The sequence below is a fragment of the Epinephelus fuscoguttatus genome, linkage group LG9 (assembly GCF_011397635.1).
Source record: "Epinephelus fuscoguttatus linkage group LG9, E.fuscoguttatus.final_Chr_v1".
Taxonomy (NCBI): Eukaryota; Metazoa; Chordata; class Actinopteri; order Perciformes; family Serranidae; genus Epinephelus; species Epinephelus fuscoguttatus.
Genome location: NC_064760.1, coordinates 22,117,284 through 22,143,753, shown reverse-complemented (window position 1 = coordinate 22,143,753; position 26,470 = coordinate 22,117,284). Strand labels below are relative to the sequence as shown.

General features: G+C 41.9%; 1 protein-coding gene across 1 annotated transcript in view; it reads left to right on the top strand.

The window, feature by feature from the left end:
* ahnak (AHNAK nucleoprotein) overlaps positions 1-26,236 on the top strand; it is a 37,920-nt gene extending 11,684 nt beyond the window's left edge. Inside the window, 21 exon segments of the mRNA XM_049586199.1 lie at positions 2,288-2,346; positions 2,507-2,663; positions 2,779-2,996; positions 3,112-6,586; positions 6,749-7,126; positions 7,289-8,227; positions 8,390-8,754; positions 8,917-9,307; positions 9,449-9,834; positions 9,976-11,029; positions 11,168-12,547; positions 12,674-14,280; positions 14,443-15,318; positions 15,444-16,107; positions 16,110-16,208; positions 16,211-16,429; positions 16,592-16,977; positions 17,135-17,895; positions 17,897-18,050; positions 18,213-18,590; positions 18,754-26,236. Coding sequence (XP_049442156.1) covers positions 2,507-2,663; positions 2,779-2,996; positions 3,112-6,586; positions 6,749-7,126; positions 7,289-8,227; positions 8,390-8,754; positions 8,917-9,307; positions 9,449-9,834; positions 9,976-11,029; positions 11,168-12,547; positions 12,674-14,280; positions 14,443-15,318; positions 15,444-16,107; positions 16,110-16,208; positions 16,211-16,429; positions 16,592-16,977; positions 17,135-17,895; positions 17,897-18,050; positions 18,213-18,590; positions 18,754-25,233 — 20,367 coding nt within the window. The 5' untranslated portion in view covers positions 2,288-2,346 and the 3' untranslated portion in view covers positions 25,234-26,236.
* The last annotated feature ends 234 nt before the right edge of the window (positions 26,237-26,470 follow it).

The following is a 26,470-nucleotide window of genomic DNA, read 5'->3' as shown; positions in this document are numbered from 1 at the left end:
GATATCAGAGATGACATTGAGAGCACTCAGAGGAACGTTCTGAGTATGTGGGTACATCTTCTGTGTCAGAGCTGAGAACATTATAATAGAAATAAGCTCATTTGGGTGTTAAAAAAAAAAACATTCTGTGGGTCCACAAACTCAGCCTCCCATTCATTGTCTGTGGAGCAGCTACAGACTTTATACCTAATGACATCACAAGTTTGAGACTTCTCTGGTTTCTTGTTTTGACAGAGAGTAGCTCATGTTCACAAACATTGATTGAACTTTCCAAGGACATAGAAATCACATACTGAAATTCTTAAACTAGGTGGTTTCCTTTTAAGGTGGGGCATGCAGTCCAGTGAGTTAAGATAGGGGTGGAAGTTTAGAGATTCCAATCACCATACAGCAATAAAAGGCGCATTTTGAAAATATCTAAAATAAGTACAAAATACAACCATTTAAAGTTGTACGTCTCTCCCCTAAGCCAAAATAAAAAACGCAAGTGCTTCCCAAATGCTTAAAAAAATTGTGACTTGCCTCGCACATTTTTTCCTCCCTTCATAAATAACAAACAGTGCCCTACCTTGTTATATATTCACATGTAAATTCAATGATCACCCACATTTGGCTATGTGTTATCTCAGCAATCTGACCATGTCATCACCTCACATAATGACCTTGGAAGAAGTCTACTATCTGTCGGTAAAGCCATCTCAACAATCTGACTACAAGATCAGTGGATCATACAAACAAAGCAATACACTAGTAAACCAAGTGAAAAAAGTCATAATTGATACCCCCCACATATGAAGTGCTTAGCTTACCACCCAGAACATGCATCTTGCAATGCTCTGAATAATTATGGTGCAGGGTGATAAAATGACGATAAATCCTCTACCATCCCTCCCTGAGTTGGTCCTGGTTGTCAAGTCTACCCCATAAAAACACATGCAACCAGTCACCACTATGACTCATATCCTGTTTCTTTTGTGCCATCCTGTGGATAGGCTTTTGGCATTTATTTTGGCTGATTATAGGCAAATAGACAATCTGATGAAACCTACTGAATGGCTGCACAGTTTGATGTGGTAAGCTTCACCAGGCAGCCATAGACTGAGTCTGTCATTGAAATGACTGTGGTAATGAAGCTTTGTCAGTGTCTCATGGTACAGTATCGTTCAGCAAAAAAAGTTTCAGTACTGTCAAATATTGACTGGTTGCTTTTGATATGATTGAGTCAAATGCTCCAGCACTGGATGAAAACAAAGCACATGGAATGAGTTTGCCTTTTTCAATGAAACTATTCACAACAGTGTATGGGAAACATGTAAGTCACTTTGCACAAAGTGTTTGCCAAATTAATGCAATGTAAAAATGTGCAGCCATTGCTTGCTAGGTAGAGACACATGGCCCAAACAGCTTTGTGATATTGAAGGTTGTGGAGAGTTTGGTAATAATGAAACAATTGTTAAAGCAGGTCAGAGATGCATGCAGACATACCTTATAATGTTGATGGTTGCAAATGTGTATCTATAGTGCACATAAAGATATAGAGAAGCTAGGCATGCTTGTAAATTTACTTGATATAAACTAATAGAAATATGGTAATTTGTTACATTATTTTTTGCTTATTGAAAGCGATTATGCATTGTGGCCAGCACTATCTAATAAAGTCGATTGACCACACCCAGTAAGTAACATACGTACTTTTGCATTTCTGACTATACCTGAAAGGTGATCAACTTTTTCATGCAGTGGTATAAATATGATTACAACAAATACATGTTAAACCCAGATACAAAGCTATCATTACTGAACAGAGTAAGAGGTTGGATGTGTATTGTGTGTGTGTGAGCATATACGAATGTGCACTTGTTGTAGTCTGACAGAACTACTGAGAATGTCCATTTGTGTTAAAGCGAGAGCGTGCACTAACATGCTGGCGTATGTTACTGTGCCTTTCTGCACCTCTGTGTGTGTTTTCATAGAGCAAGGCAACTTTATCTATCATTGTCCTCTCTATTGACATTGGAGCTGGGGTGTAGGCACAGGATTTGGCTGCTTTCCTCAGGGCAGGGTGTGGCCTGACTCCAAGCAAATTTCCAAAACACAGCGCTGGGGAAGGAGGGGGTGGAGGCTATGTTGTGTGAAAGGGTTTTACTACCATCTAGTGTTTACCATTGGGTCCTACAAGCCAGACCAGCTAACAGAGTGGAGTTAGTAAATAGGATTTACCTTAAGAGGGATGCACTGTTTTTCATGATTTTGTCTTAATGATTATTATTGTCTTTTCTTCATGCAGGAAAACCAAGAGAGTGTTTCCAACACACCAGGGCTTAAATAGAGGAAAGCAAAAACAAGGTATTTTACAAAGTTAAGATCTCAAAAAATCCCTTGTACTTTTTGTATCTCATCCTGTATTCTGTATGTATACTAAAAAACATATGCTGCAAGGTCTTGCTGACATACTTGTGTTTTTTCACCTGAACCCCTTATTTACTGTATATGGTTATGTTTACAGATGGCTGAAGAGGAGGAAACCAGAGAGGTGCTCTTTCCAGATTGGGAGGGTCCAGACAAAACTGGCTTGACCATTGAACAGACAAGTGGAGGAGAGCTCTTTGTCAAGGAGGTCAAAGGAGAGTCACCTGCAGCACGGTCTGGAAAAGTATATGAAGGTAAATACATTTTATTTCTCAAATCATCAAGTATGAAATAAGATTTGTCTCAACTTTATTCTGTATTCTGGTATTGTTAACAGAGTTTTTGCCACTGTCTCTGCAAAATTCATAGGTGACCAGATTGTGGGCGCCACTGTCTACTTTGATAACATGAGCTCGGAAGAAACAGCTGAGCTACTGAAGACGTTGAACCGACACAAGGTTGGACTGAAACTACAAAACAAATCCCCTTGCTGCTCACCCGTGAGCACACCATGTCGTTCACCAATCGGCACCCTGACATGGGAAGGGAAGACCCGGTTTGGAGGTTCCAGTCCAGACATCATCCTTGTAAGCCCTTTTTGAAATTATATGGTCACTGATTTGTTTATGGGGAAGCTACTGAAAAGAGTACATGGTATTATAACATTTCCATGTTGTATTTCCTGTCTTTTTCTATCAACAGAGTGGGGAGGATGAGGACTATAAGAGAATATACACAAAAAAGATTAAACCAAGGCTGAAGTCTGAAGACCTTGCAGAGGGAGTGGATGTTCGCACAGAGCGGCATAGCAGCACAAGCAGCGATGGCAGCACAATTACTACCATCACCCGCCGCATCACTACTTACACCGTGGATATGCCGGGTGGCATAAGTGAGCAACTTGAACTGTCAAGCCCAGAGTTTAAGGGGCTACAACAAGAATCCGGAGATGGCACTTCTTACATCAGAATCTCACATGGCAGCCCTTCAGGTAACGTGAAACCAGAAGAGGGAGTTTTTGAGTCAAGCAATGTATCTGTCAGTGGGCCACAAGTCAGCTCCACAGAGACACGCTGGAGCAGTGGGGGGGTTCAGATTAAAACAACTACAAGAGAGGTAGAAAGAGACAGAGGTCCAGGTCTTGGATTTAAAGGGTCTAACTTTGGACCAACAGGGGCTAAAGGCCAGGGAGACTTTGAGATCTTAAGAGGGAGTGGAGAACAAGGTGACAGAAATATTCAGTTGTCAGGAACAAGCAAGACACTAAGAGACAGCACAAACACTGGTAGTAAGTATGTTACAATAGGAGGAGGATTGGTAGGTGGAGAGGTAACCTCAACTGATGAGAACGGAGGGTCAATTAGTATGTCCTTACCAGGAAAAAGCATGCAGATTTTGACGTCATCCATAGATAAAACCCAAGAGGGAAGTGCTGACGCCAGTTCTGGTGAAAGGACAAAGGTGAAGGTATCTGAGGAAAAGGGATCAGGCAGTATTGATCTTCCAAATGTCAGACTTGGTGGAGGTTCCATAAGTAGTGATGCTGAATTGAGAGGTGGCAGGATAGGAGGAACAACAACAACAGGAATAACAGTAGGCAATGTTACCTCAGGATATTCCTCAAGGCCAGGCAAGATTTCAGTGGCAGGTGTGGATGTCAACCTTACAGCTTCAAAGTTGAAAGGTGAGGTTGATGACAACTTGCCAAGCACAAAGGGAGGAATAAAATCATCTAGAATAGACACTGAAGTCCCAGGCTATGAATATGAAGAAGTGCGAAAACCAGAAGCAGACATCAGAGGGATAGATACGCAGATCAGAGGTCCAAGTTCTAACACTGAAGGGACAGTTGTCAGTGTAAGACTTTCAGAGGCTGACTTCAAAGCACCCGAAATCAACTCTAGCATTCAAACCAATGTACCAAAGAGTGATAGCAAATACAAAGTGGAAGTGTCAAAGGTAAAAATTCCATCTTTATCTGGGCCAGATACAGATTTGAACCTGAAGGGTTCCAAGGCAGAGGGAGGGATTGATGTAGCAGTGCTAAAGCCTGAGGGAGAACTAAAGGCACCCAAAATAGACATTAAAGGCCCAGCTATAAACATTGAGGGGGAAGAAGGAGATTTAAAAATGCCTCAAATAAAGATACGATCATATGGGGCCAAGGGACCAAGAGTTGACATAAAAGCACCTAAGGCTGGCATTGAAGCACCAGAGGTTGATGGTGAAGGAGTGAAATTCAAGATGCCATCCAAAACAGGACCCACAATGCCAGAATCAGACATCAGCCTGAAAGGAAGTAAGGTGAAGGTAGAAATGGATGTGTCAGTTCCAAAAATTGAGAGACACACAACAAAACCTGAAGTTGAGACAAACATTAATGTGAAAGCACCTAGTGTTGACATTCATAGGGCAGATGTTGACACTGAAGGACCAAATGCAACACTCAAAGAAGCCAAATTCAACATACCAACCACATCAGGAACAAAAATCTCCATGCCAAGTGTGGATTTCAGTCAGAGAGGACCGGAAATCAAAGGGGACGTGGATGTGTCAGCTCCAAAGATAGAGGGAGACATTAAAACACCTGGAGTTGATATTAAAGGGCCAAAGAGTGGATTTGGTATAAAAACTCCAACAATGGAGGGTCCAGATGTAAAACTTCCCAAGACTAATATTGATGTTAAGGCACCTGAATTTGACATGAAAGGTCCAGGGTTTGATATTAAAGGCCCTGAGGCAAAAATCACAGGACCAGAATTTAAACTACCATCAACATCAGCACCCAAGCTGCCAGATGTGGATATGAGTCTGGAAGGGCCCACGATAACGGGAGACATTGACGTGTCAGTTCCAAAAATAGTGGGTGAAATGAAAAGTCCCAAAGTCAAAATTGAAGGACAGGATGTTGACATTGAGGGCCGCAAAGGAGAATTTAAAATGCCTAAATTCAGCAAGCCATCCTTGGGGATTAAAGGTCCTAAAGTGCAGAGTCAGAAAGTTGATGTTAGCCTCCCAAAAGCTAATATTGATATCAAAGCCCCTGAAGTGGATATTACAGGACCACACATTAAAACACCTGAGCTTGACATCAAAGGTCCATCAGTTGACACTGAAGGTCCAAAAGGAGGATTTGAAATGCCAAAAATCAAAATGCCAACATTTGACATCAAAGGTCCAAAAGTGGAGGGTCCAGATGTTGATATCAACCTTCCCAAAGGTGGCATCGATGTAAAAATGCCTGAAGTAGATATTAAAGCTCCCAAGGTTGATATCGAAGGACCAGATGTTGATATTGAAGGCCCAGAAGGAGGATTTAAAATGCCTAAAATTGGCTTGCCAAAGTTTGGGTTGAAAGGTCCAAGAGTGGAGGGTCCAGAAGTTGATGTCAGCCTCCCAAAAGCTGATATTGATATCAAAGCCCCTGAAGTGGATATCAAAGGTCCAGATCTTGACATTGAGAGTCCAAGTGGTAAAATCAAGGGACCCAAAATCAGCATGCCAAAAATTTCAGGACCAAAGCTTTCCATGCCAGATGTGGATATCAATCTGAAAGGTTCCAATCTCAAAGGTGATGTGGATGTGTCAGTGCCAAAGATAGAGGGAGACATTAAAACACCTGAGCTGGACATCAAAGGTCCACAGGTTGACATTAAAGGTCCGAAAGGAGGATTTGAAATGCCAAAAGTCAAAATGCCAACATTTGACATCAAAGGTCCAAAAGTGGAGGGTCCAGATGTTGATATCAACCTTCCCAAAGGTGGCATTGATGTAAAATTGCCTGAGGTAGATATGAAAGCTCCCAAGGTTGACATAGAAGGACCAGATCTTGATATTGAAGGCCCAAAAGGAGGATTTAAAATGCCTAAATTTGGCTTGCCAAAGTTTGGGTCCAAAGGTCCAAAAGTGGAGGGTCCAGAAGTTGATGTCAGCCTCCCAAAAGCTGATATTGATATCAAAGCCCCTGAAGTGGATATCAAAGGACCAGATCTTGACATTGAGAGTCCAAGTGGTAAAATCAAGGGACCCAAAATCAGCATGCCAAAAATTTCAGGACCAAAGCTTTCCGCGCCAGATGTGGATATCAATCTGAAAGGTCCCAATCTCAAAGGTGATGTGGATGTGTCAGTGCCAAAGATAGAGGGAGACATTAAAACACCTGAGCTGGACATCAAAGGTCCACAGGTTGACATTAAAGATCCAAAAGGAGGATTTGAAATGCCAAAAGTCAAAATGCCAACATTTGACATCAAAGGTCCAAAAGTGGAGGGTCTAGATGTTGATATCAACCTTCCCAAGGGTGGCATTGATGTAAAAATGCCTGAGGTAGATATTAAAGCTCCCAAGGTTGATATCGAAGGACCAGATCTTAATATCGAAGGCTCAAGAGGCGGATTTAAAATGCCTAAATTTGGCTTGCCAAAGTTTGGGTCCAAAGGTCCAAAAGTGGAGGGTCCAGAAGTTGATGTCAGCCTCCCAAAAGCTGATATTGATATCAAAGCCCCTGAAGTGGATATCAAAGGACCAGATCTTGACATTGAGAGTCCAAGTGGTAAAATCAAGGGACCCAAAATCAGCATGCCAAAAATTTCAGGACCAAAGCTTTCCATGCCAGATGTGGATATCAATCTGAGAGGTCCCAATCTCAAAGGTGATGTGGATGTGTCAGTGCCAAAGATATAGTGAGAGATTAAAACACGTGAGCTGGACATCAAAGGTCCACAGGTTGACATTAAAGGTCCGAAAGGAGGATTTGAAATGCCAAAAGTCAAAATGCCAACATTTGACATCAAAGGTCCAAAAGTGGAGGGTCCAGATGTTGATATCAACCTTCCCAAGGGTGACATTGATGTAAAAATGCCTGAGGTAGATATTAAAGCTCCCAAGGTTGATATCGAAGGACCAGATCTTAATATCGAAGGCTCAAGAGGCGGATTTAAAATGCCTAAATTTGGCTTGCCAAAGTTTGGGTCCAAAGGTCCAAAAGTGGAGGGTCCAGAAGTTGATGTCAGCCTCCCAAAAGCTGATATTGATATCAAAGCCCCTGAAGTGGATATCAAAGGACCAGATCTTGACATTGAGAGTCCAAGTGGTAAAATCAAGGGACCCAAAATCAGCATGCCAAAAATTTCAGGACCAAAGCTTTCCATGCCAGATGTGGATATCAATCTGAGAGGTCCCAATCTCAAAGGTGATGTGGATGTGTCAGTGCCAAAGATAGAGGGAGACATTAAAACACCTGAGCTGGACATCAAAGGTCCACAGGTTGACATTAAAGGTCCAAAAGGAGGATTTGAAATGCCAAAAATCAAAATGCCAACATTTGACATCAAAGGTCCAAAAGTGGAGGGTCCAGATGTTGATATCAACCTTCCCAAAGGTGGCATTGATGTTAAAATGCCTGAAGTAGATATTAAAGCTCCCAAGGTTGATATCGAAGGACCAGATCTTGACATCGAAGGCTCAAGAGGAGGATTTAAAATGCCGAAATTTGGCTTGCCAAAGTTTGGGTTGAAAGGTCCAAAAATGGAGGGTCCAGAAGTTGATGTCAGCCTCCCAAAAGCTGATATTGACATCAAAGCCCCTGAAGTGGATATCAAAGGACCAGATCTTGACATTGAGAGTCCAAGTGGTAAAATCAAGGGACCCAAAATCAGCATGCCAAAAATTTCAGGACCAAAGCTTTCCATGCCAGATGTGGATATCAATCTGAGAGGTCCCAATCTCAAAGGTGATGTGGATGTGTCAGTGCCAAAGATAGAGGGAGACATTAAAACACCTGAACTGGACATCAAAGGTCCACAGGTTGACATTAAAGGTCCAAAAGGAGGATTTGAAATGCCAAAAGTCAAAATGCCAACATTTGACATCAAAGGTCCAAAAGTGGAGGGTCCAGATGTTGATATCAACCTTCCCAAAGGTGGCATTGATGTAAAAATGCCTGAGGTAGATATTAAAGCTCCAAAGGTTGATATCGAAGGACCAGATCTTGACATCGAAGGCTCAAGAGGAGGATTTAAAATGCCGAAATTTGGCTTGCCAAAGTTTGGGTCCAAAGGTCCAAAAATGGAGGGTCCAGAAGTTGATGTCAGCCTCCCAAAAGCTGATATTGATATCAAAGCCCCTGAAGTGGATATCAAAGGACCAGATCTTGACATTGAGAGTCCAAGTGGTAAAATCAAGGGACCCAAAATCAGCATGCCAAAAATTTCAGGACCAAAGCTTTCCATGCCAGATGTGGATTTCAATCTGAGAGGTCCCAATCTCAAAGGTGATGTGGATGTGTCAGTGCCAAAGATAGAGGGAGACATTAAAACACCTGAGCTGGACATCAAAGGTCCACAGGTTGACATTAAAGGTCCAAAAGGAGGATTTGAAATGCCAAAAATCAAAATGCCAACATTTGACATCAAAGGTCCAAAAGTGGAGGGTCCAGATGTTGATATCAACCTTCCCAAAGGTGGCATTGATGTTAAAATGCCTGAAGTAGATATTAAAGCTCCCAAGGTTGATATCGAAGGACCAGATCTTGACATCGAAGGCTCAAGAGGAGGATTTAAAATGCCGAAATTTGGCTTGCCAAAGTTTGGGTTGAAAGGTCCAAAAATGGAGGGTCCAGAAGTTGATGTCAGCCTCCCAAAAGCTGATATTGACATCAAAGCCCCTGAAGTGGATATCAAAGGACCAGATCTTGACATTGAGAGTCCAAGTGGTAAAATCAAGGGACCCAAAATCAGCATGCCAAAAATTTCAGGACCAAAGCTTTCCATGCCAGATGTGGATATCAATCTGAGAGGTCCCAATCTCAAAGGTGATGTGGATGTGTCAGTGCCAAAGATAGAGGGAGACATTAAAACACCTGAACTGGACATCAAAGGTCCACAGGTTGACATTAAAGGTCCAAAAGGAGGATTTGAAATGCCAAAAGTCAAAATGCCAACATTTGACATCAAAGGTCCAAAAGTGGAGGGTCCAGATGTTGATATCAACCTTCCCAAAGGTGGCATTGATGTAAAAATGCCTGAACTAGATATTAAAGCTCCCAAGGTTGATATCGAAGGACCAGATCTTAATATCGAAGGCTCAAGAGGAGGATTTAAAATGCCTAAATTTGGCTTGCCAAAGTTTGGGTCCAAAGGTCCAAAAATGGAGGGTCCAGAAGTTGATGTCAGCCTCCCAAAAGCTGATATTGATATCAAAGCCCCTGAAGTTGATATCAAAGGACCAGATCTTGACATTGAGAGTCCAAGTGGTAAAATCAAGGGACCCAAAATCAGCATGCCAAAAATTTCAGGACCAAAGCTTTCCATGCCAGATGTGGATTTCAATCTGAGAGGTCCCAGTCTCAAAGGTGATGTGGATGTGTCAGTGCCAAAGATAGAGGGAGACATTAAAACACCTGAGCTGGACATCAAAGGTCCACAGGTTGACATTAAAGGTCCGAAAGGAGGATTTGAAATGCCAAAAGTCAAAATGCCAACATTTGACATCAAAGGTCCAAAAGTGGAGGGTCCAGATGTTGATATCAATCTTCCCAAAGGTGGCATTGATGTAAAAATGCCTGAGGTAGATATTAATGCTCCCAAGGTTGATATTGAAGGACCAGATCTTAATATCGAAGGTCCGAAAGGAGGATTTAAAATGCCTAAATTCAGCTTGCCACACTTTGGGTCCAAAGGTCCAAAAGTGGAGGGTCCAGAAGTTGATGTCAGCCTCCCAAAAGCTGATATTGATATCAAAGCCCCTGAAGTGGATATCAAAGGACCAGATCTTGACATTGAGAGTCCAAGTGGTAAAATCAAGGGACCCAAATTCAGCATGCCAAAAATTTCAGGACCAAAACTTTCCATGCCAGATGTGGATTTCAATCTGAGAGGTCCCAATCTCAAAGGTGATGTGGATGTGTCAGTGCCAAAGATAGAGGGAGACATTAAAACACCTGAGCTTGACATCAAAGGTCCACAGGTTGACATTAAAGGTCCGAAAGGAGGATTTGAAATGCCAAAAGTCAAAATGCCAACATTTGACATCAAAGGTCCAAAAGTGGAGGGTCCAGATGTTGATATCAACCTTCCCAAAGGTGGCATTGATGTAAAACTGCCTGAAGTAAATATTAAAGCTCCCAAGGTTGATATCGAAGGACCAGATCTTGATATCGAAGGTCCAAAAGGAGGATTTAAAATGCCTAAATTCAGCTTGCCACACTTTGGGTCCAAAGGTCCAAAAGTGGAGGGTCCAGAAGTTGATGTCAGCCTCCCAAAAGCTGATATTGATATCAAAGCCCCTGAAGTGGATATCAAAGGACCAGATCTTGACATTGAGAGTCCAAGTGGTAAAATCAAAGGACCCAAATTCAGCATGCCAAAAATTTCAGGACCAAAACTTTCCATGCCAGATGTTGATTTCAATCTGAGAGGTCCCAGTCTCAAAGGTGATGTGGATGTGTCAGTGCCAAAGATAGAGGGAGACATTAAAACACCTGAGCTGGACATCAAAGGTCCACAGGTTGACATTAAAGGTCCGAAAGGAGGATTTGAAATGCCAAAAATCAAAATGCCAACATTTGACATGAAAGGTCCAAAAGTGGAGGGTCCAGATGTTGATATCAACCTTCCCAAAGGTGGCATTGATGTAAAAATGCCTGAAGTAGATATTAAAGCTCCCAAGGTTGATATCGAAGGACCAGATCTTGATATCGAAGGCCCAAAAGGAGGATTTAAAATGCCTAAATTCAGCTTGCCACACTTTGGGTCCAAAGGTCCAAAAGTGGAGGGTCCAGAAGTTGATGTCAGCCTCCCAAAAGCTGATATTGATATCAAAGCCCCTGAAGTGGATATCAAAGGACCAGATCTTGACATTGAGAGTCCAAGTGGTAAAATCAAGGGACCCAAATTCAACATGCCAAAAATTTCAGGACCAAAACTTTCCATGCCAGATGTGGATTTCAATCTGAGAGGTCCCAATCTCAAAGGTGATATGGATGTGTCAGTGCCAAAGATAGAGGGAGACATTAAAACACCTGAGCTGGACATCAAAGGTCCACAGGTTGACATTAAAGGTCCGAAAGGAGGATTTGAAATGCCAAAAGTCAAAATGCCAACATTTGACATCAAAGGTCCAAAAGTGGAGGGTCCAGATTTTGATATCAACCTTCCCAAAGGTGGCATTGATGTAAAAATGCCTGAGGTAGATATTAAAGCTCCCAAGGTTGATATCGAAGGACCAGATCTTGATATTGAAGGCCCTAAAGGAGAATTTAAAATGCCTAAATTCAGCTTGCCACACTTTGGGTCCAAAGGTCCAAAAGTGGAGGGTCCAGAAGTTGATGTCAGCCTCCCAAAAGCTGATATTGATATCAAAGCCCCTGAAGTGGATATCAAAGGACCAGATCTTGACCTTGAGGGTCCAAGTGGTAAAATCAAAGGTCCCAAATTCAGCATGCCAAAAATTTCAGGACCAAAACTCTCCATGCCAGATGTGGATTTCAATCTGAGAGGTCCCAATCTCAAAGGTGATGTGGATGTGTCAGTGCCAAGGATAGAGGGAGAAATTAAAACGCCTGAGCTGGACATCAAAGGTCCACAGGTTGATATTAAAGGTCCGAAAGGAGGATTTGAAATGCCAAAAATCAAAATGCCAACATTTGACATCAAAGGTCCAAAGGTGGAGGGTCCAGATGTTGATATCAACCTTCCCAAAGGTGGCATTGATGTAAAAATGCCTGAAGTAGATATTAAAGCTCCCAAGGTTGATATCGAAGGACCAGATCTTGATATCGAAGGCCCAAAAGGAGGATTTCATATGCCTAAATTTGGCTTGCCAAAGTTTGGGTTGAAAGGTCCAAGAGTGGAGGGTCCAGAAGTTGATGTCAGCCTCCCAAAAGCTGATATTGATATCAAAGCCCCTGAAGTGGATATCAAAGGACCAGATCTTGACATTGAGAGTCCAAGTGGTAAAATCAAAGGACCCAAATTCAGCATGCCAAAAATTTCGGGACCAAAACTTTCCATGCCAGATGTGGACTTCAATATGAGAGTTCCCAGTCTCAAAGGTGATGTGGATGTGTCAGTGCCAAAGATAGAGGGAGACATTAAAACGCCTGAGCTGGACATCAAAGGTCCACAGGTTGATATTAAAGGTCCGAAAGGAGGATTTGAAATGCCAAAAATCCAAATGCCAACATTTGACATGAAAGGTCCAAAAGTTGAGGGTCACCTTCCCAAAGGTGACATTAAAGTGCAGGCACCTGACATTGACATTAAAGGTCCAGAGGTAGATATCCAAGGGCCTAAGGGTGGATTTGAAATGCCTAAAATCAAAATGCCATCAATATCAGGACCCAAGATGCCAGATGTGGATATCAGTTTAAAAGGACCCAAGATAAAGGGAGATATCTCAGCTCCAAAGATCGAGGGAGACATAAAAACACCTCAAGGTGAGATTAAAGTTCCTAATGTGGAATTTGAAATTCCCGAGGGAGAACTTAGTGGGCCAAAGGTGAAGTTACCAAAAGTATCTGGACCAAAAATATCTTTGCCAGATGTTGACATCAAAGTAAAGGGGCCAAAGCTGAAGGGTGACTTGAAAGGAGATGTTCAACTGCCAAAAACAGAAATTGAAGGACCAGATGTTACCATTGATGTGCCAGAAATTGGCACAAAGAAAACTAAATTTAAACTGCCAAAGTTTGGATTTAAGGGCCCAAAGGTAAAAGGACCCGAAACTGATGTGAAAATGGGAAAAGGAGATATAAATATCAAAGGGAAGACTGGAAGCTCTGAAGGTCTTAATCTTGACCTGGGAATTACTGGTCCAAAAAGTAAGGGCTCAAAATTCAAGATGCCAAAATTTAGTATGAAAGGCTCAAAGGTTGAAATGCCAGAAGTTGATGTCAGCCTCCCAAAAGCTGATATTGATATCAAAGCCCCTGAAGTGGATATCAAAGGACCAGATCTTGACATTGAGAGTCCAAGTGGTAAAATCAAAGGACCCAAATTCAGCATGCCAAAACTTTCAGGACCGAAACTTTCCATGCCAGATGTGGATTTCAATCTGAAGGGTCCCAGTCTCAAAGGTGATGTGGATGTGTCAGTGCCAAAGATAGAGGGAGACATTAAAACACCTGAGCTGGACATCAAAGGTCCACAGGTTGACATTAAAGGTCCGAAAGGAGGATTTGAAATGCCAAAAATCAAGATGCCAACATTTGACATGAAAGGTCCAAAACTGGAGGGTCCAGATGTTGATATCAATCTTCCCAAAGGTGGCATTGATGTTGAAATGCCTGAGATAGATATTAAAGCTCCCAAGGTCGATATCGAAGGACCAGATCTTGATATCGAAGGCCCGAAAGGAGGATTTAAAATGCCAAAAATCCAAATGCCAACATTTGACATGAAAGGTCCAAAACTGGAGGGTCCAGATGTTGATATCAACCTTCCCAAAGGTGGCATTGATGTAAAAATGCCTGAACTAGATATTAAAGCTCCCAAGGTTGATATCGAAGGACCAGATCTTGATATCGAAGGCCCAAAAGGAGGATTTCATATGCCTAAATTTGGCTTGCCAAAGTTTGGGTCCAAAGGTCCAAAAGTGGAGGGTCCAGAAGTTGATGTCAATCTCCCAAAAGCTGATATTGATATCAAAGCCCCTGAAGTGGATATCAGAGGACCAGATCTTGACATTGAGAGTCCAAGTGGTAAAATCAAAGGACCCAAATTCAGCATGCCAAAACTTTCAGGACCAAAACTTTCCATGCCAGATGTGGATTTCAATCTGAGAGGTCCCAATCTCAAAGGTGATGTGGATGTGTCAGTGCCAAAGATAGAGGGAGACATTAAAACACCTGAGCTGGACATCAAAGGTCCACAGGTTGACATCAAAGGTCCGAAAAGAGAATTTGAAATGCCAAAAATCAAAATGCCAACATTTGACATCAAAGGTCCAAAAGTGGAGGGTCCAGATGTTGATATCAACCTTCCCAAAGGTGGCATTGATGTTGAAATGCCTGACGTAGATATGAAAGCACCCAAGGTTGATATTGAAGGACCAGATCTTGATATCGAAGGCCCAAAAGGAGGGTTTCATATGCCTAGATTCGGCTTGCCAAAGTTTGGGTTGAAAGGTCCAAAAGTGGAGGGTCCAGAAGTTGATGTCAATCTCCAAAAACCTGATATTGATATCAAAGCCCCTGAAGTGGATATCAAAGGACCAGATCTTGACATTGAGAGTCCAAGTGGTAAAATCAAAGGACCCAAATTCAGCATGCCAAAAATTTCAGGACCAAAACTTTCCATGCCAGATGTGGATTTCAATCTGAGAGGTCCCAGTCTCAAAGGTGATGTGGATGTGTCAGTGCCAAAGATAGAGGGAGACATTAAAACACCTGAGCTGGACATCAAAGGTCCACAGGTTGACATTAAAGGTCCGAAAGGAGGATTTGAAATGCCAAAAATCAAAATGCCAACATTTGACATCAAAGGTCCAAAAGTGGAGGGTCCAGATTTTGATATCAACCTTCCCAAAGGTGGCATTGATGTAAAAATGCCTGAACTAGATATTAAAGCTCCCAAGGTTGATATTGAAGGACCAGATCTTGATATCGAAGGCCCAAAAGGAGGGTTTCATATGCCTAAATTTGGCTTGCCAAAGTTTGGGTCCAAAGGTCCAAAAGTGGAGGGTCCAGAAGTTGATGTCATCCTACCCAAAGCTGAAATTGATATGAAAGACCCTGAAGTGGATATCAAAGGACCAGATCTTGACATTGAGAGTCCAAGTGGTAAAATCAAAGGACCCAAATTCAACATGCCAAAAATTTCAGGACCAAAACTTTCCATGCCAGATGTTGATTTCAATCTGAGAGGTCCCAATCTCAAAGGTGATGTGGATGTGTCAGTGCCAAAGATAGAGGTAGAAATTAAAACACCTGAGCTGACATCAAAGGTCCACAGGTTGACATTAAAGGTCCGAAAGGAGGATTTGAAATGCCAAAAATCAAAATGCCAACATTTGACATCAAAGGTCCAAAAGTGGAGGGTCCAGATGTTGATATCAACCTTCCCAAAGGTGGCATTGATGTTGAAATGCCTGACGTAGATATAAAAGCACCCAAGGTTGATATAGAAGGACCAGATCTTGATATCGAAGGCCCAAAAGGAGGATTTCATATGCCTAAATTCGGCTTGCCAAAGTTTGGGTGGAAAGGTCCAAAAGTGGAGGGTCCAGAAGTTGATGTCAGCCTCCCAAAAGCTGATATTGATATCAAAGCCCCTGAAGTGGATATCAAAGGACCAGATCTTGACATTGAGAGTCCAAGTGGTAAAATCAAAGGACCCAAATTCAGCATGCCAAAAATTTCAGGACCAAAACTTTCCATGCCAGATGTGGATTTCAATCTGAGAGGTCCCAGTCTCAAAGGTGATGTGGATGTGTCAGTGCCAAAGATAGAGGGAGACATTAAAACACCAGAGCTGGACATCAAAGGTCCACAGGTTGACATTAAAGGTCCAAAAGGAGGATTTGAAATGCCAAAAATCAAAATGCCAACATTTGACATGAAAGGTCCAAAAGTGGAGGGTCCAGATGTTGATATCAACCTTCCCAAAGGTGGCATTGATGTAAAAATGCCTGAAGTAGATATTAAAGCTCCCAAGGTTGATATCGAAGGACCAGATCTTGATATCGAAGGCCCAAAGGAGGATTTAAAATGCCTAAATTCAGCTTGCCACACTTTGGGTCCAAAGGTCCAAAAGTGGAGGGTCCAGAAGTTGATGTCAGCCTCCCAAAAGCTGATATTGATATCAAAGCCCTGAAGTGGATATCAAAGGACCAGATCTTGACATTGAGAGTCCAAGTGGTAAAATCAAAGGACCCAAATTCAGCATGCCAAAAATTTCAGGACCAAAACTTTCCATGCCAGATGTGGATTTCAATCTGAGAGGTCCCAGTCTCAAAGGTGATGTGGATGTGTCAGTGCCAAAGATAGAGGGAGACATTAAAACACCAGAGCTTGACATCAAAGGTCCACAAGTTGACATTAAAGGTCCAAAAGGAGGATTTGAAATGCCAAAAATCAAAATGCCAACATTTGACATGAAAGGTCCAAAACTGGAGGGTCCAGATGTTGATATCAACCTTCCCAAAGGTGGCATTGATGTAAAAATGCCTGAACTAGATATTAAAGCTCCCAAGGTTGATATTGAAGGACCAGATCTTGACATCGAAGGCCCAAAAGGAGGGTTTCATATGCCTAAATTTGGCTTGCCAAAGTTTGGGTCCAAAGGTCCAAAAGTGGAGGGTCCAGAAGTTGATGTCAGCCTCCCAAAAGCTGATATTGATATCAAAGCCCCTGAAGTGGATATCAAAGGACCAGATCTTGACATTGAGAGTCCAAGTGGTAAAATCAAAGGACCCAAATTCAGCATGCCAAAAATTTCAGGACCAAAACTTTCCATGCCAGATGTGGATTTCAATCTGAGAGGTCCCAGTCTCAAAGGTGATGTGGATGTGTCAGTGCCAAAGATAGAGGGAGACATTAAAACACCTGAGCTCAATATCAAAGGTCCATCAGTTGACACTGAAGGTCCAAAAGGAGGATTTGAAATGCCAAAAATCAAAATGCCAACATTTGACATCAAAGGTCCAAAAGTGGAGGGTCCAGATGTTGATATCAACCTTCCCAAAGGTGGCAGCGATGTAAAAATGCCTAGATATTAAAGCTCCCAAGGTTGATATTGAAGGACCAGATCTTGACATCGAAGGCCCAAAAGGAGGGTTTCATATGCCTAAATTTGGCTTGCCACACTTTGGGTCCAAGGGTCCAAAAGTGGAGGGTCCAGAAGTTGATGTCAGCCTCCCAAAAGCTGATATTGATATCAAAGCCCCTGAAGTGGATATCAAAGGACCAGATCTTGACATTGAGAGTCCAAGTGGTAAAATCAAAGGACCCAAATTCAGCATGCCAAAAATTTCAGGACCAAAACTTTCCATGCCAGATGTGGATTTCAATCTGAGAGGTCCCAATCTCAAAGGTGATGTGGATGTGTCAGTGCCAAAGATAGAGGGAGACATTAAAACACCAGAGCTGGACATCAAAGGTCCACAGGTTGACATTAAAGGTCCAAAAGGAGGATTTGAAATGCCAAAAATCAAAATGCCAACATTTGACATCAAAGGTCCAAAAGTGGAGGGTCCAGATGTTGATATCAACCTTCCCAAAGGTGGCATTGATGTTGAATTGCCTGACGTAGATATGAAAGCACCCAAGGTTGATATCGAAGGACCAGATCTTGATATTGAAGGCCCAAAAGGAGGATTTCATATGCCTAGATTCGGCTTGCCAAAGTTTGGGTCCAAAGGTCCAAAAGTGGAGGGTCCAGAAGTTGATGTCAGCCTCCCAAAAGCTGATATTGATATCAAAGCCCCTGAAGTGGATATCAAAGGACCAGATCTTGACATTGAGAGTCCAAGTGGTAAAATCAAGGACCCAAATTCAGCATGCCAAAATTTCAGGACCAAAACTTTCCATGCCAGATGTTGATTTCAATCTGAGAGGTCCCAATCTCAAAGGTGATGTGGATGTGTCAGTGCCAAAGATAGAGGGAGACATTAAAACACCTGAGCTGGACATCAAAGGTCCACAGGTTGACATTAAAGGTCCAAAAGGAGGATTTGAAATGCCAAAACTCAAAATGCCAACATTTGACATCAAAGGTCCAAAAGTGGAGGGTCCAGATGTTGATATCAACCTTCCCAAAGGTGGCATTGATGTTGAATTGCCTGACGTAGATATGAAAGCACCCAAGGTTGATATTGAAGGACCAGATCTTGATATTGAAGGCCCAAAAGGAGGATTTCATATGCCTAGATTCGGCTTGCCAAAGTTTGGGTCCAAAGGTCCAAAAGTGGAGGGTCCAGAAGTTGATGTCAATCTCCAAAAACCTGATATTGATATCAAAGCCCCTGAAGTGGATATCAAAGGACCAGATCTTGACATTGAGAGTCCAAGTGGTAAAATCAAAGGACCCAAATTCAGCATGCCAAAAATTTCAGGACCAAAACTTTCCATGCCAGATGTGGATTTCAATCTGAGAGGTCCCAATCTCAAAGGTGATGTGGATGTGTCAGTGCCAAAGATAGAGGGAGACATTAAAACACCTGAGCTGGACATCAAAGGTCCACAGGTTGACATTAAAGGTCCGAAAGGAGGATTTGAAATGCCAAAAATCAAAATGCCAACATTTGACATCAAAAGGTCCAAAAGTGGAGGGTCCAGATGTTGATATCAACCTTCCCAAAGGTGGCATTGATGTAAAAATGCCTGAACTAGATATTAAAGCTCCCAAGGTTGATATTGAAGGACCAGATCTTGATATCGAAGGCCCAAAAGGAGGGTTTCATATGCCTAAATTTGGCTTGCCAAAGTTTGGGTCCAAAGGTCCAAAAGTGGAGGGTCCAGAAGTTGATGTCAGCCTCCCAAAAGCTGATATTGATATCAAAGCCCCTGAAGTGGATATCAAAGGACCAGATCTTGACATTGAGAGTCCAAGTGGTAAAATCAAAGGACCCAAATTCAGCATGCCAAAACTTTCAGGACCAAAACTTTCCATGCCAGATGTGGATTTCAATCTGAGAGGTCCCAATCTCAAAGGTGATGTGGATGTGTCAGTGCCAAAGATAGAGGGAGACATTAAAACACCTGAGCTGGACATCAAAGGTCCACAGGTTGACATTAAAGGTCCGAAAGGAGGATTTGAAATGCCAAAAATCAAAATGCCAACATTTGACATCAAAGGTCCAAAAGTGGAGGGTCCAGATGTTGATATCAACCTTCCCAAAGGTGGCATTGATGTAAAAATGCCTGAACTAGATATGAAAGCTCCCAAGGTTGATATCGAAGGACCAGATCTTGATATCGAAGGCCCAAAAGGAGGATTTAAAATGCCTAAATTTGGCTTGCCAAAGTTTGGGTCCAAAGGTCCAAAAGTGGAGGGTCCAGAAGTTGATGTCAGCCTCCCAAAAGCTGATATTGATATCAAAGCCCCTGAAGTGGATATCAAAGGACCAGATCTTGACATTGAGAGTCCAAGTGGTAAAATCAAAGGACCCAAATTCAGTGTGCCAAAAATTTCTGGACCAAAACTTTCCATGCCAGATGTGGATTTCAATCTGAGAGGTCCCAGTCTCAAAGGTGATGTGGATGTGTCAGTGCCAAAGATAGAGGGAGACATTAAAACACCAGAGCTTGACATCAAAGGTCCAACAGGAGGATTTGAAATGCCAAAAATCAAAATGCCAACATTTGACATGAAAGGTCCAAAACTGGAGGGTCCAGATGTTGATATCAACCTTCCCAAAGGTGGCATTGATGTAAAAATGCCTGAGGTAGATATCAAAGCTCCCAAGGTTGATATCGAAGGACCAGATTTTGATATCGAAGGCCCAAAAGGAGGATTTAAAATGCCTAAATTCAGCTTGCCACACTTTGGTTCCAAAGGTCCAAAAGTGGAGGGTCCAGAAGTTGATGTCAGCCTCCCAAAAGCTGATATTGACATCAAAGCCCCTGAAGTGGATATCAAAGGACCAGATCTTGACATTGAGAGTCCAAGTGGTAAAATCAAAGGACCCAAATTCAGCATGCCAAAAATTTCGGGACCAAAACTTTCCATGCCAGATGTGGATTTCAATCTGAGAGGTCCCAATCTCAAAGGTGATGTGGATGTGTCAGTGCCAAAGATAGAGGGAGACATTAAAACACCTGAGCTGGACATCAAAGGTCCGAAAGGAGGATTTGAAATGCCAAAAATCAAAATGCCAACATTTGACATGAAAGGTCCAAAGGTGGAGGGTCCAGATGTTGATATCAACCTTCCCAAAGGTGGCATTGATGTAAAAATGCCTGAACTAGATATCGAAGCTCCCAAGGTTGATATCGAAGGACCAGATCTTGATATCGAAGGCCGAAAAGGAGGATTTAAAATGCCTAAATTCGGCATGCCACACTTCGGGTCCAAGGGTCCAAAAGTGGAGGGTCCAGATGTTGATATCAACCTTCCCAAAGGTGGCATTGATGTAAAAATGCCTGAGGTAGATATCAAAGCTCCCAAGGTTGATATTGAAGGACCAGATTTTGATATCGAAGGCCCAAAAGGAGGATTTCATATGCCCAAATTTGGCTTGCCAAAGTTTGGGTTGAAAGGTTCAAAAGTGGAGGGTCCAGAAGTTGATGTCAGCCTCCCAAAAGCTGATATTGATATCAAAGCCCCTGAAGTGGATATCAAAGGACCAGATCTTGACATTGAGGGTCCAAGTGGTAAAATCAAAGGACCCAAATTCAACATGCCAAAACTTTCAGGACCAAAACTTTCCATGCCAGATGTTGATTTTAATCTGAGAGGTCCCAATCTCAAAGGTGATCTGGATGTGTCAGTGCCAAAGATAGAGGGAGACATTAAAACACCTGAGCTCGACATCAAAGGTCCACAGGTTGACATTAAAGGTCCAAAAGGAGGATTTGAAATGCCAAAAATCAAAATGCCAACATTTGACATGAAAGGTCCAAAAGTGGAGGGTCCAGATGTTGATATCAACCTTCCCAAAGGTGGCATTGATGTAAAAATGCCTGAGGTAGATATGAAAGCTCCCAAGGTCGATATTGAAGGACCAGATCTTGATATCGAAGGCCCAAAAGGAGGATTTAAAATGCCTAAATTCGGCTGGCCAAAGTTTGGGTGGAAAGGCCCAAAGGTGGAGAGCCCAGAAGTTGACGTCAGCCTCCCAAAAGCTGATATTGATATCAAAGCCCCTGAAGTGGATATCAAAGGACCAGATCTTGACATTGAGAGTCCAAGTGGTAAAATCAAAGGACCCAAATTCAACATGCCAAAAATTTCAGGACCAAAACTTTCCATGCCAGATGTTGATTTCAATCTGAGAGGTCCCAATCTCAAAGGTGATGTGGATGTGTCAGTGCCAAAGATAGAGGGAGACATTAAAACACCAGAGTTTGACATCAAAGGTCCACAGGTTGACATTAAAGGTCCAAAAGGAGGATTTGAAATGCCAAAAATCAAAATGCCAACATTTGACATGAAAGGTCCAAAAGTGGAGGGTCCAGATGTTGATATCAACCTTCCCAAAGGTGGCATTGATATAAAAATGCCTGAACTAGATATGAAAGCTCCCAAGGTTGATATTGAAGGACCAGATCTTGATATCGAAGGCCCAAAAGGAGGATTTAAAATGCCTAAATTCGGCTTGCCACACTTTGGATTGAAAGGTCCAAAAATAGAGAGTCCAGAAGTTGATGTCAGCCTCCCAAAAGCTGATATTGATATCAAAGCCCCTGAAGTGGATATCAAAGGACCAGATCTTGACATTGAGAGTCCAAGTGGTAAAATCAAAGGACCCAAATTCAACATGCCAAAAATTTCCGGACCAAAACTTTCCATGCCAGATATGGATTTCAATCTGAGAGGTCCCAATCTCAAAGGTGATGTGGATGTGTCAGTGCCAAAGATAGAGGGAGACATTAAAACACCTGAGCTGGACATCAGAGGTCCACAGGTTGACATCAAAGGTCCGAAAGGAGAATTTGAAATGCCAAAAATCAAAATGCCAACATTTGACATCAAAGGTCCAAAAGTGGAGGGTCCAGATGTTGATATCAACCTTCCCAAAGGTGGCATTGATGTAAAAATGCCTGAACTAGATATTAAAGCTCCCAAGGTTGATATCGAAGGACCAGATCTTGATATCGAAGGCCCAAAAGGAGGATTTCATATGCCTAAATTTGGCTTGCCAAAGTTTGGGTTGAAAGGTCCAAGAGTGGAGGGTCCAGAAGTTGATGTCAGCCTCCCAAAAGCTGATATTGATATCAAAGCCCCTGAAGTAGATATCAAAGGACCAGATCTTGACATTGAGAGTCCAAGTGGTAAAATCAAAGGACCCAAATTCAGCATGCCAAAAATTTCTGGACCAAAACTTTCCATGCCAGATGTGGATTTCAATCTGAGAGGTCCTAATCTCAAAGGTGATGTGGATGTGTCAGTGCCAAAGATAGAGGGAGACATTAAAACACCAGAGTTTGACATCAAAGGTCCACAGGTTGACATTAAAGGTCCAAAAGGAGGATTTGAAATGCCAAAAATCAAAATGCCAACATTTGACATGAAAGGTCCAAAAGTGGAGGGTCCAGATGTTGATATCAACCTTCCCAAAGGTGGCATTGATGTAAAAATGCCTGATCTAGATATGAAAGCTCCCAAGGTTGATATCGAAGGACCAGATCTTGATATCGAAGGCCCAAAAGGAGGATTTCATATGCCTAAATTTGGTTTGCCAAAGTTTGGGTTGAAAGGTCCAAGAGTGGAGGGTCCAGAAGTTGATGTCAGCCTCCCAAAAGCTGATATTGATATCAAAGCCCCTGAAGTGGATATCAAAGGACCAGATCTTGACATTGAGAGTCCAAGTGGTAAAATCAAAGGACCCAAATTCAGCATGCCAAAAATTTCGGGACCAAAACTTTCCATGCCAGATATGGATTTCAATCTGAGAGGTCCCAATCTCAAAGGTGATGTGGATGTGTCAGTGCCAAAGATAGAGGGAGACATTAAAACACCTGAGATTGACGTCAAAGGTCCACAGGTTGACATTAAAGGTCCAAAAGGAGGATTTGAAATGCCAAAAATCAAAATGCCAACATTTGACATGAAAGGTCCAAAAGTGGAGGGTCCAGATGTTGATATCAACCTTCCCAAAGGTGGCATTGATGTAAAAATGCCTGAACTAGATATTAAAGCTCCCAAGGTTGATATCGAAGGACCAGATCTTGATATCGAAGGCCCAAAAGGAGGATTTCAGATGCCTAAATTTGGCTTGCCAAAGTTTGGGTCCAAAGGTCCAAAAGTGGAGGGTCCAGAAGTTGATGTCAGCCTCCCAAAAGCTGATATTGATATCAAAGCCCCTGAAGTGGATATCAAAGGACCAGATCTTGACATTGAGAGTCCAAGTGGTAAAATCAAAGGGCCCAAATTTAACATGCCAAAAATTTCTGGACCAAAACTTTCCATGCCAGATGTGGATTTCAATCTGAGAGGTCCCAATCTCAAAGGTGATGTGGATGTGTCAGTGCCAAAGATAGAGGGAGACATTAAAACACCTGAGCTCAATATCAAAGGTCCATCTGTTGACATTGAAGGTCCACAAGGAGGATTTGAAATGCCAAAAATGAAAATGCCATCACTTGGCTTGAAAGGTCCAAAGTTGGAGGGCCCAAGCGTTGACATAAATCTTCCTAAATCCAACATTGATGTTAAAGCACCTCATGTTGATTATAACCTAAAAGGAAAGATGGATGCATCAGCACCCAAACTGGATGCAGATATCAAAGGTCCAAGTACTAACATTGCAGTACCCACCATCACAATGGAAGGTTTGTCCATTGATCCTGTAAAGACAGGTGTTACATTTCCCAAGTTTAAAGGTCCTAAGTTTGGAATGAAATCTCCAGAAGTTGAGGGGAAGACACCGACGTTCAGTGTCGGAGTGAAAGGTCCCAAAACAGAAGTTAATCTCCCAGATAACGAAGCAAGTCTTGATGCCCCAGATATTAATATCAATGTAAAGGGCAAAAAGGGGAAATTCAAACTTCCCAAAGGAAAAGGAAAGGTAAAGAAACCTGATGTTGACATAGAAACACCAGCAGTAGACCTAGATGTAGACACACCCCATTTTCATGTCAAAGGAACAAAGGTAAAGAAGCCTCTTTTTGGTAAGCTTCATTTCCCTGATGTGGAATTAGATATTAAATCACCAAAGTTAAAAGGAGATGGATCTTTTTCAGAGGGATTCAGATCACCTGATACAGATTTTCCATCTGCTAGCTTGAACACTGCTATTGAGGGCTCTGGTATTGGCGGTCCAAATGTGAACGTCTCCACTTCTGATACTGATGCAAATCTAAACAGACAAGGAGAGGTTTCCATGTCTGCTGGTTTTAAAGGCCCAAAAATAAATGTGAAGGGTAGTGCAGAGGTTGATGCAAGTGCGTCAGGGGGGAGTGCAAGTGGTGGCCTTCATTACCCAGAAGGTACAGTAACATTTCCCAAAATCAAGGTACCAAAATTTGGTATTGCTCTGCCTCAGTTGGAAGGCCAGGGACATGGAGGAAATGTTGAATCAGCTAGTGGAGGCATAAACATACAGTCTCCATCTGTTAGTTGCCAAGTCAGTTCACAAAATATTGAGGTTCCCAGTCCAGAGCTGAGGCACAGTGAAGGAAAGGTTAAGGTAAAGATGCCAAAATTGTTTGGGAAATCAAAAGCAAAGGGCAGTAGTGCAGGTGACCTTCGGGGACCAGAGGTAGAATTGAGTACAAGTGGAAAAGGTGGTAAGGTACATGCAGGAGAACTGATGGGTGGAAAATTAGAATTAGAGGGTGATCCTGGGCTGAGTGTGTCAACGAAAAGCAAGTCAGCCTCATTGGATCTATTTCAGAGATCACGGCATCGGTCTTCTTCCGATGAGGGGGGCCTTGCAGGTAGTTCTCCTTCAGCTCACCTAGAAGCTGAAGGTGGCGACATTTCATTAGACCTAGGAGGAAGCAAGGCCAAAGGAAAGAAAGGCAAGTTGAAGTTTGGCACCTTTGGAGGATTTGGTTCAAAGTCAAAGGGCTCATATGAAGTGTCACTTGGTGAGGAAAGTGAAGCAGGCGTTTCTCTACCCTCTAAAAAATCGAGACTGTCGTCATCTTCCAGCAGTGACAGTGGTTCAAGAGGTGGTTTCAGGTTCCCAAGACTTGAACTTTCTGTCTCACCAAAAAAATGATTAAATATGAGGCAAGTTAAACTCTCTCGTGTACACCCACATACACTTTTCTGATACGGCAATTTTTTCAGTCTAAAGCTTTTTAAAGCCTAAGGAGGTGTACAGCCATCTCAACTTTGTTAACTATGAGTACTTTGTTTTCAGTAATTAGACAGGAGTGCATGAGATTGTTTAAAATCCCTTCAAACTGTAAATAAGATTAATTTGTATTGTAATAATAAATGTTTTTTGTACATAGTCCAGATTTATTGAACATATGCCATCTCACCAAATTTTCATCAACAGTTTATTACAGGGTTTACCTTTTTGTCCTATTTCATTCTTTTAAATGAATGTTATTAATGAACGGGTGTGGTATATTTTTATCCAGGGGTCTATTGCACAGAACAGATAGTAACAACAGTAATTTTGAAGGAAAATGTTGCTTATACATCCAGACACAAATATAAACAGTTACCGTTTTTATGTAAGAAATTATTTTATTTTCAAGCTTGATATTATATAATCAATGCAGAAGCATATTTAGGCAACATAGAGCTGGCCCTTTGTAATACATTCTAAAGAGTAATGGTGTTGTACATACCATAATTGCAAAGACAATCGCTGTTTGGAAACTATAAATCTCTCTGAAGTGCTGTCAGTACTTTTCTGTTCATTTTTAAGAAACTTTATTCACCCTCTGATTTTGTGCCATTTACCAAAAAATATGCATTGTTTCATTTGTTTTAAACATGTTTTGTTTCCTAATCCTGTCATTTTCATTTTTACCTGTTTTATGATCCTCAGTATTTTATTTCATGTCACTCTCTCTTTGTACACAAACCTTATGATAATGTAAAAAATGTCACAAATAAACTGTCACTTTTTGATTGCAACAGAATTTGTGTTGATAGAGAGTTGCATAGTTTTGATCAGATGTGATCGAGATAGAGCATGATTCTTTGGGTCTATTCTTTTGTGTGCATTCTGCCAAATAAACTAAATAAAAGATTTATATAATTTATGGAGTTTCTTAAGTCAGTATGTGCCAGTGCCTCAATCACATGATATGATACAGGCAATTGTTGATTGCACTTGTCTATATTTTGTTACACATTACAGTCATTTTATCCAAGTTTTCAATTGATATCCATGTTGCTGAACTACATTACCTTTTAATGTTTCCTTTGTTTATGTATAGTACTATTCTCTCAAATTTATTTAAGTCAAAACTTTATTCAGTGCCATTTGGATTATT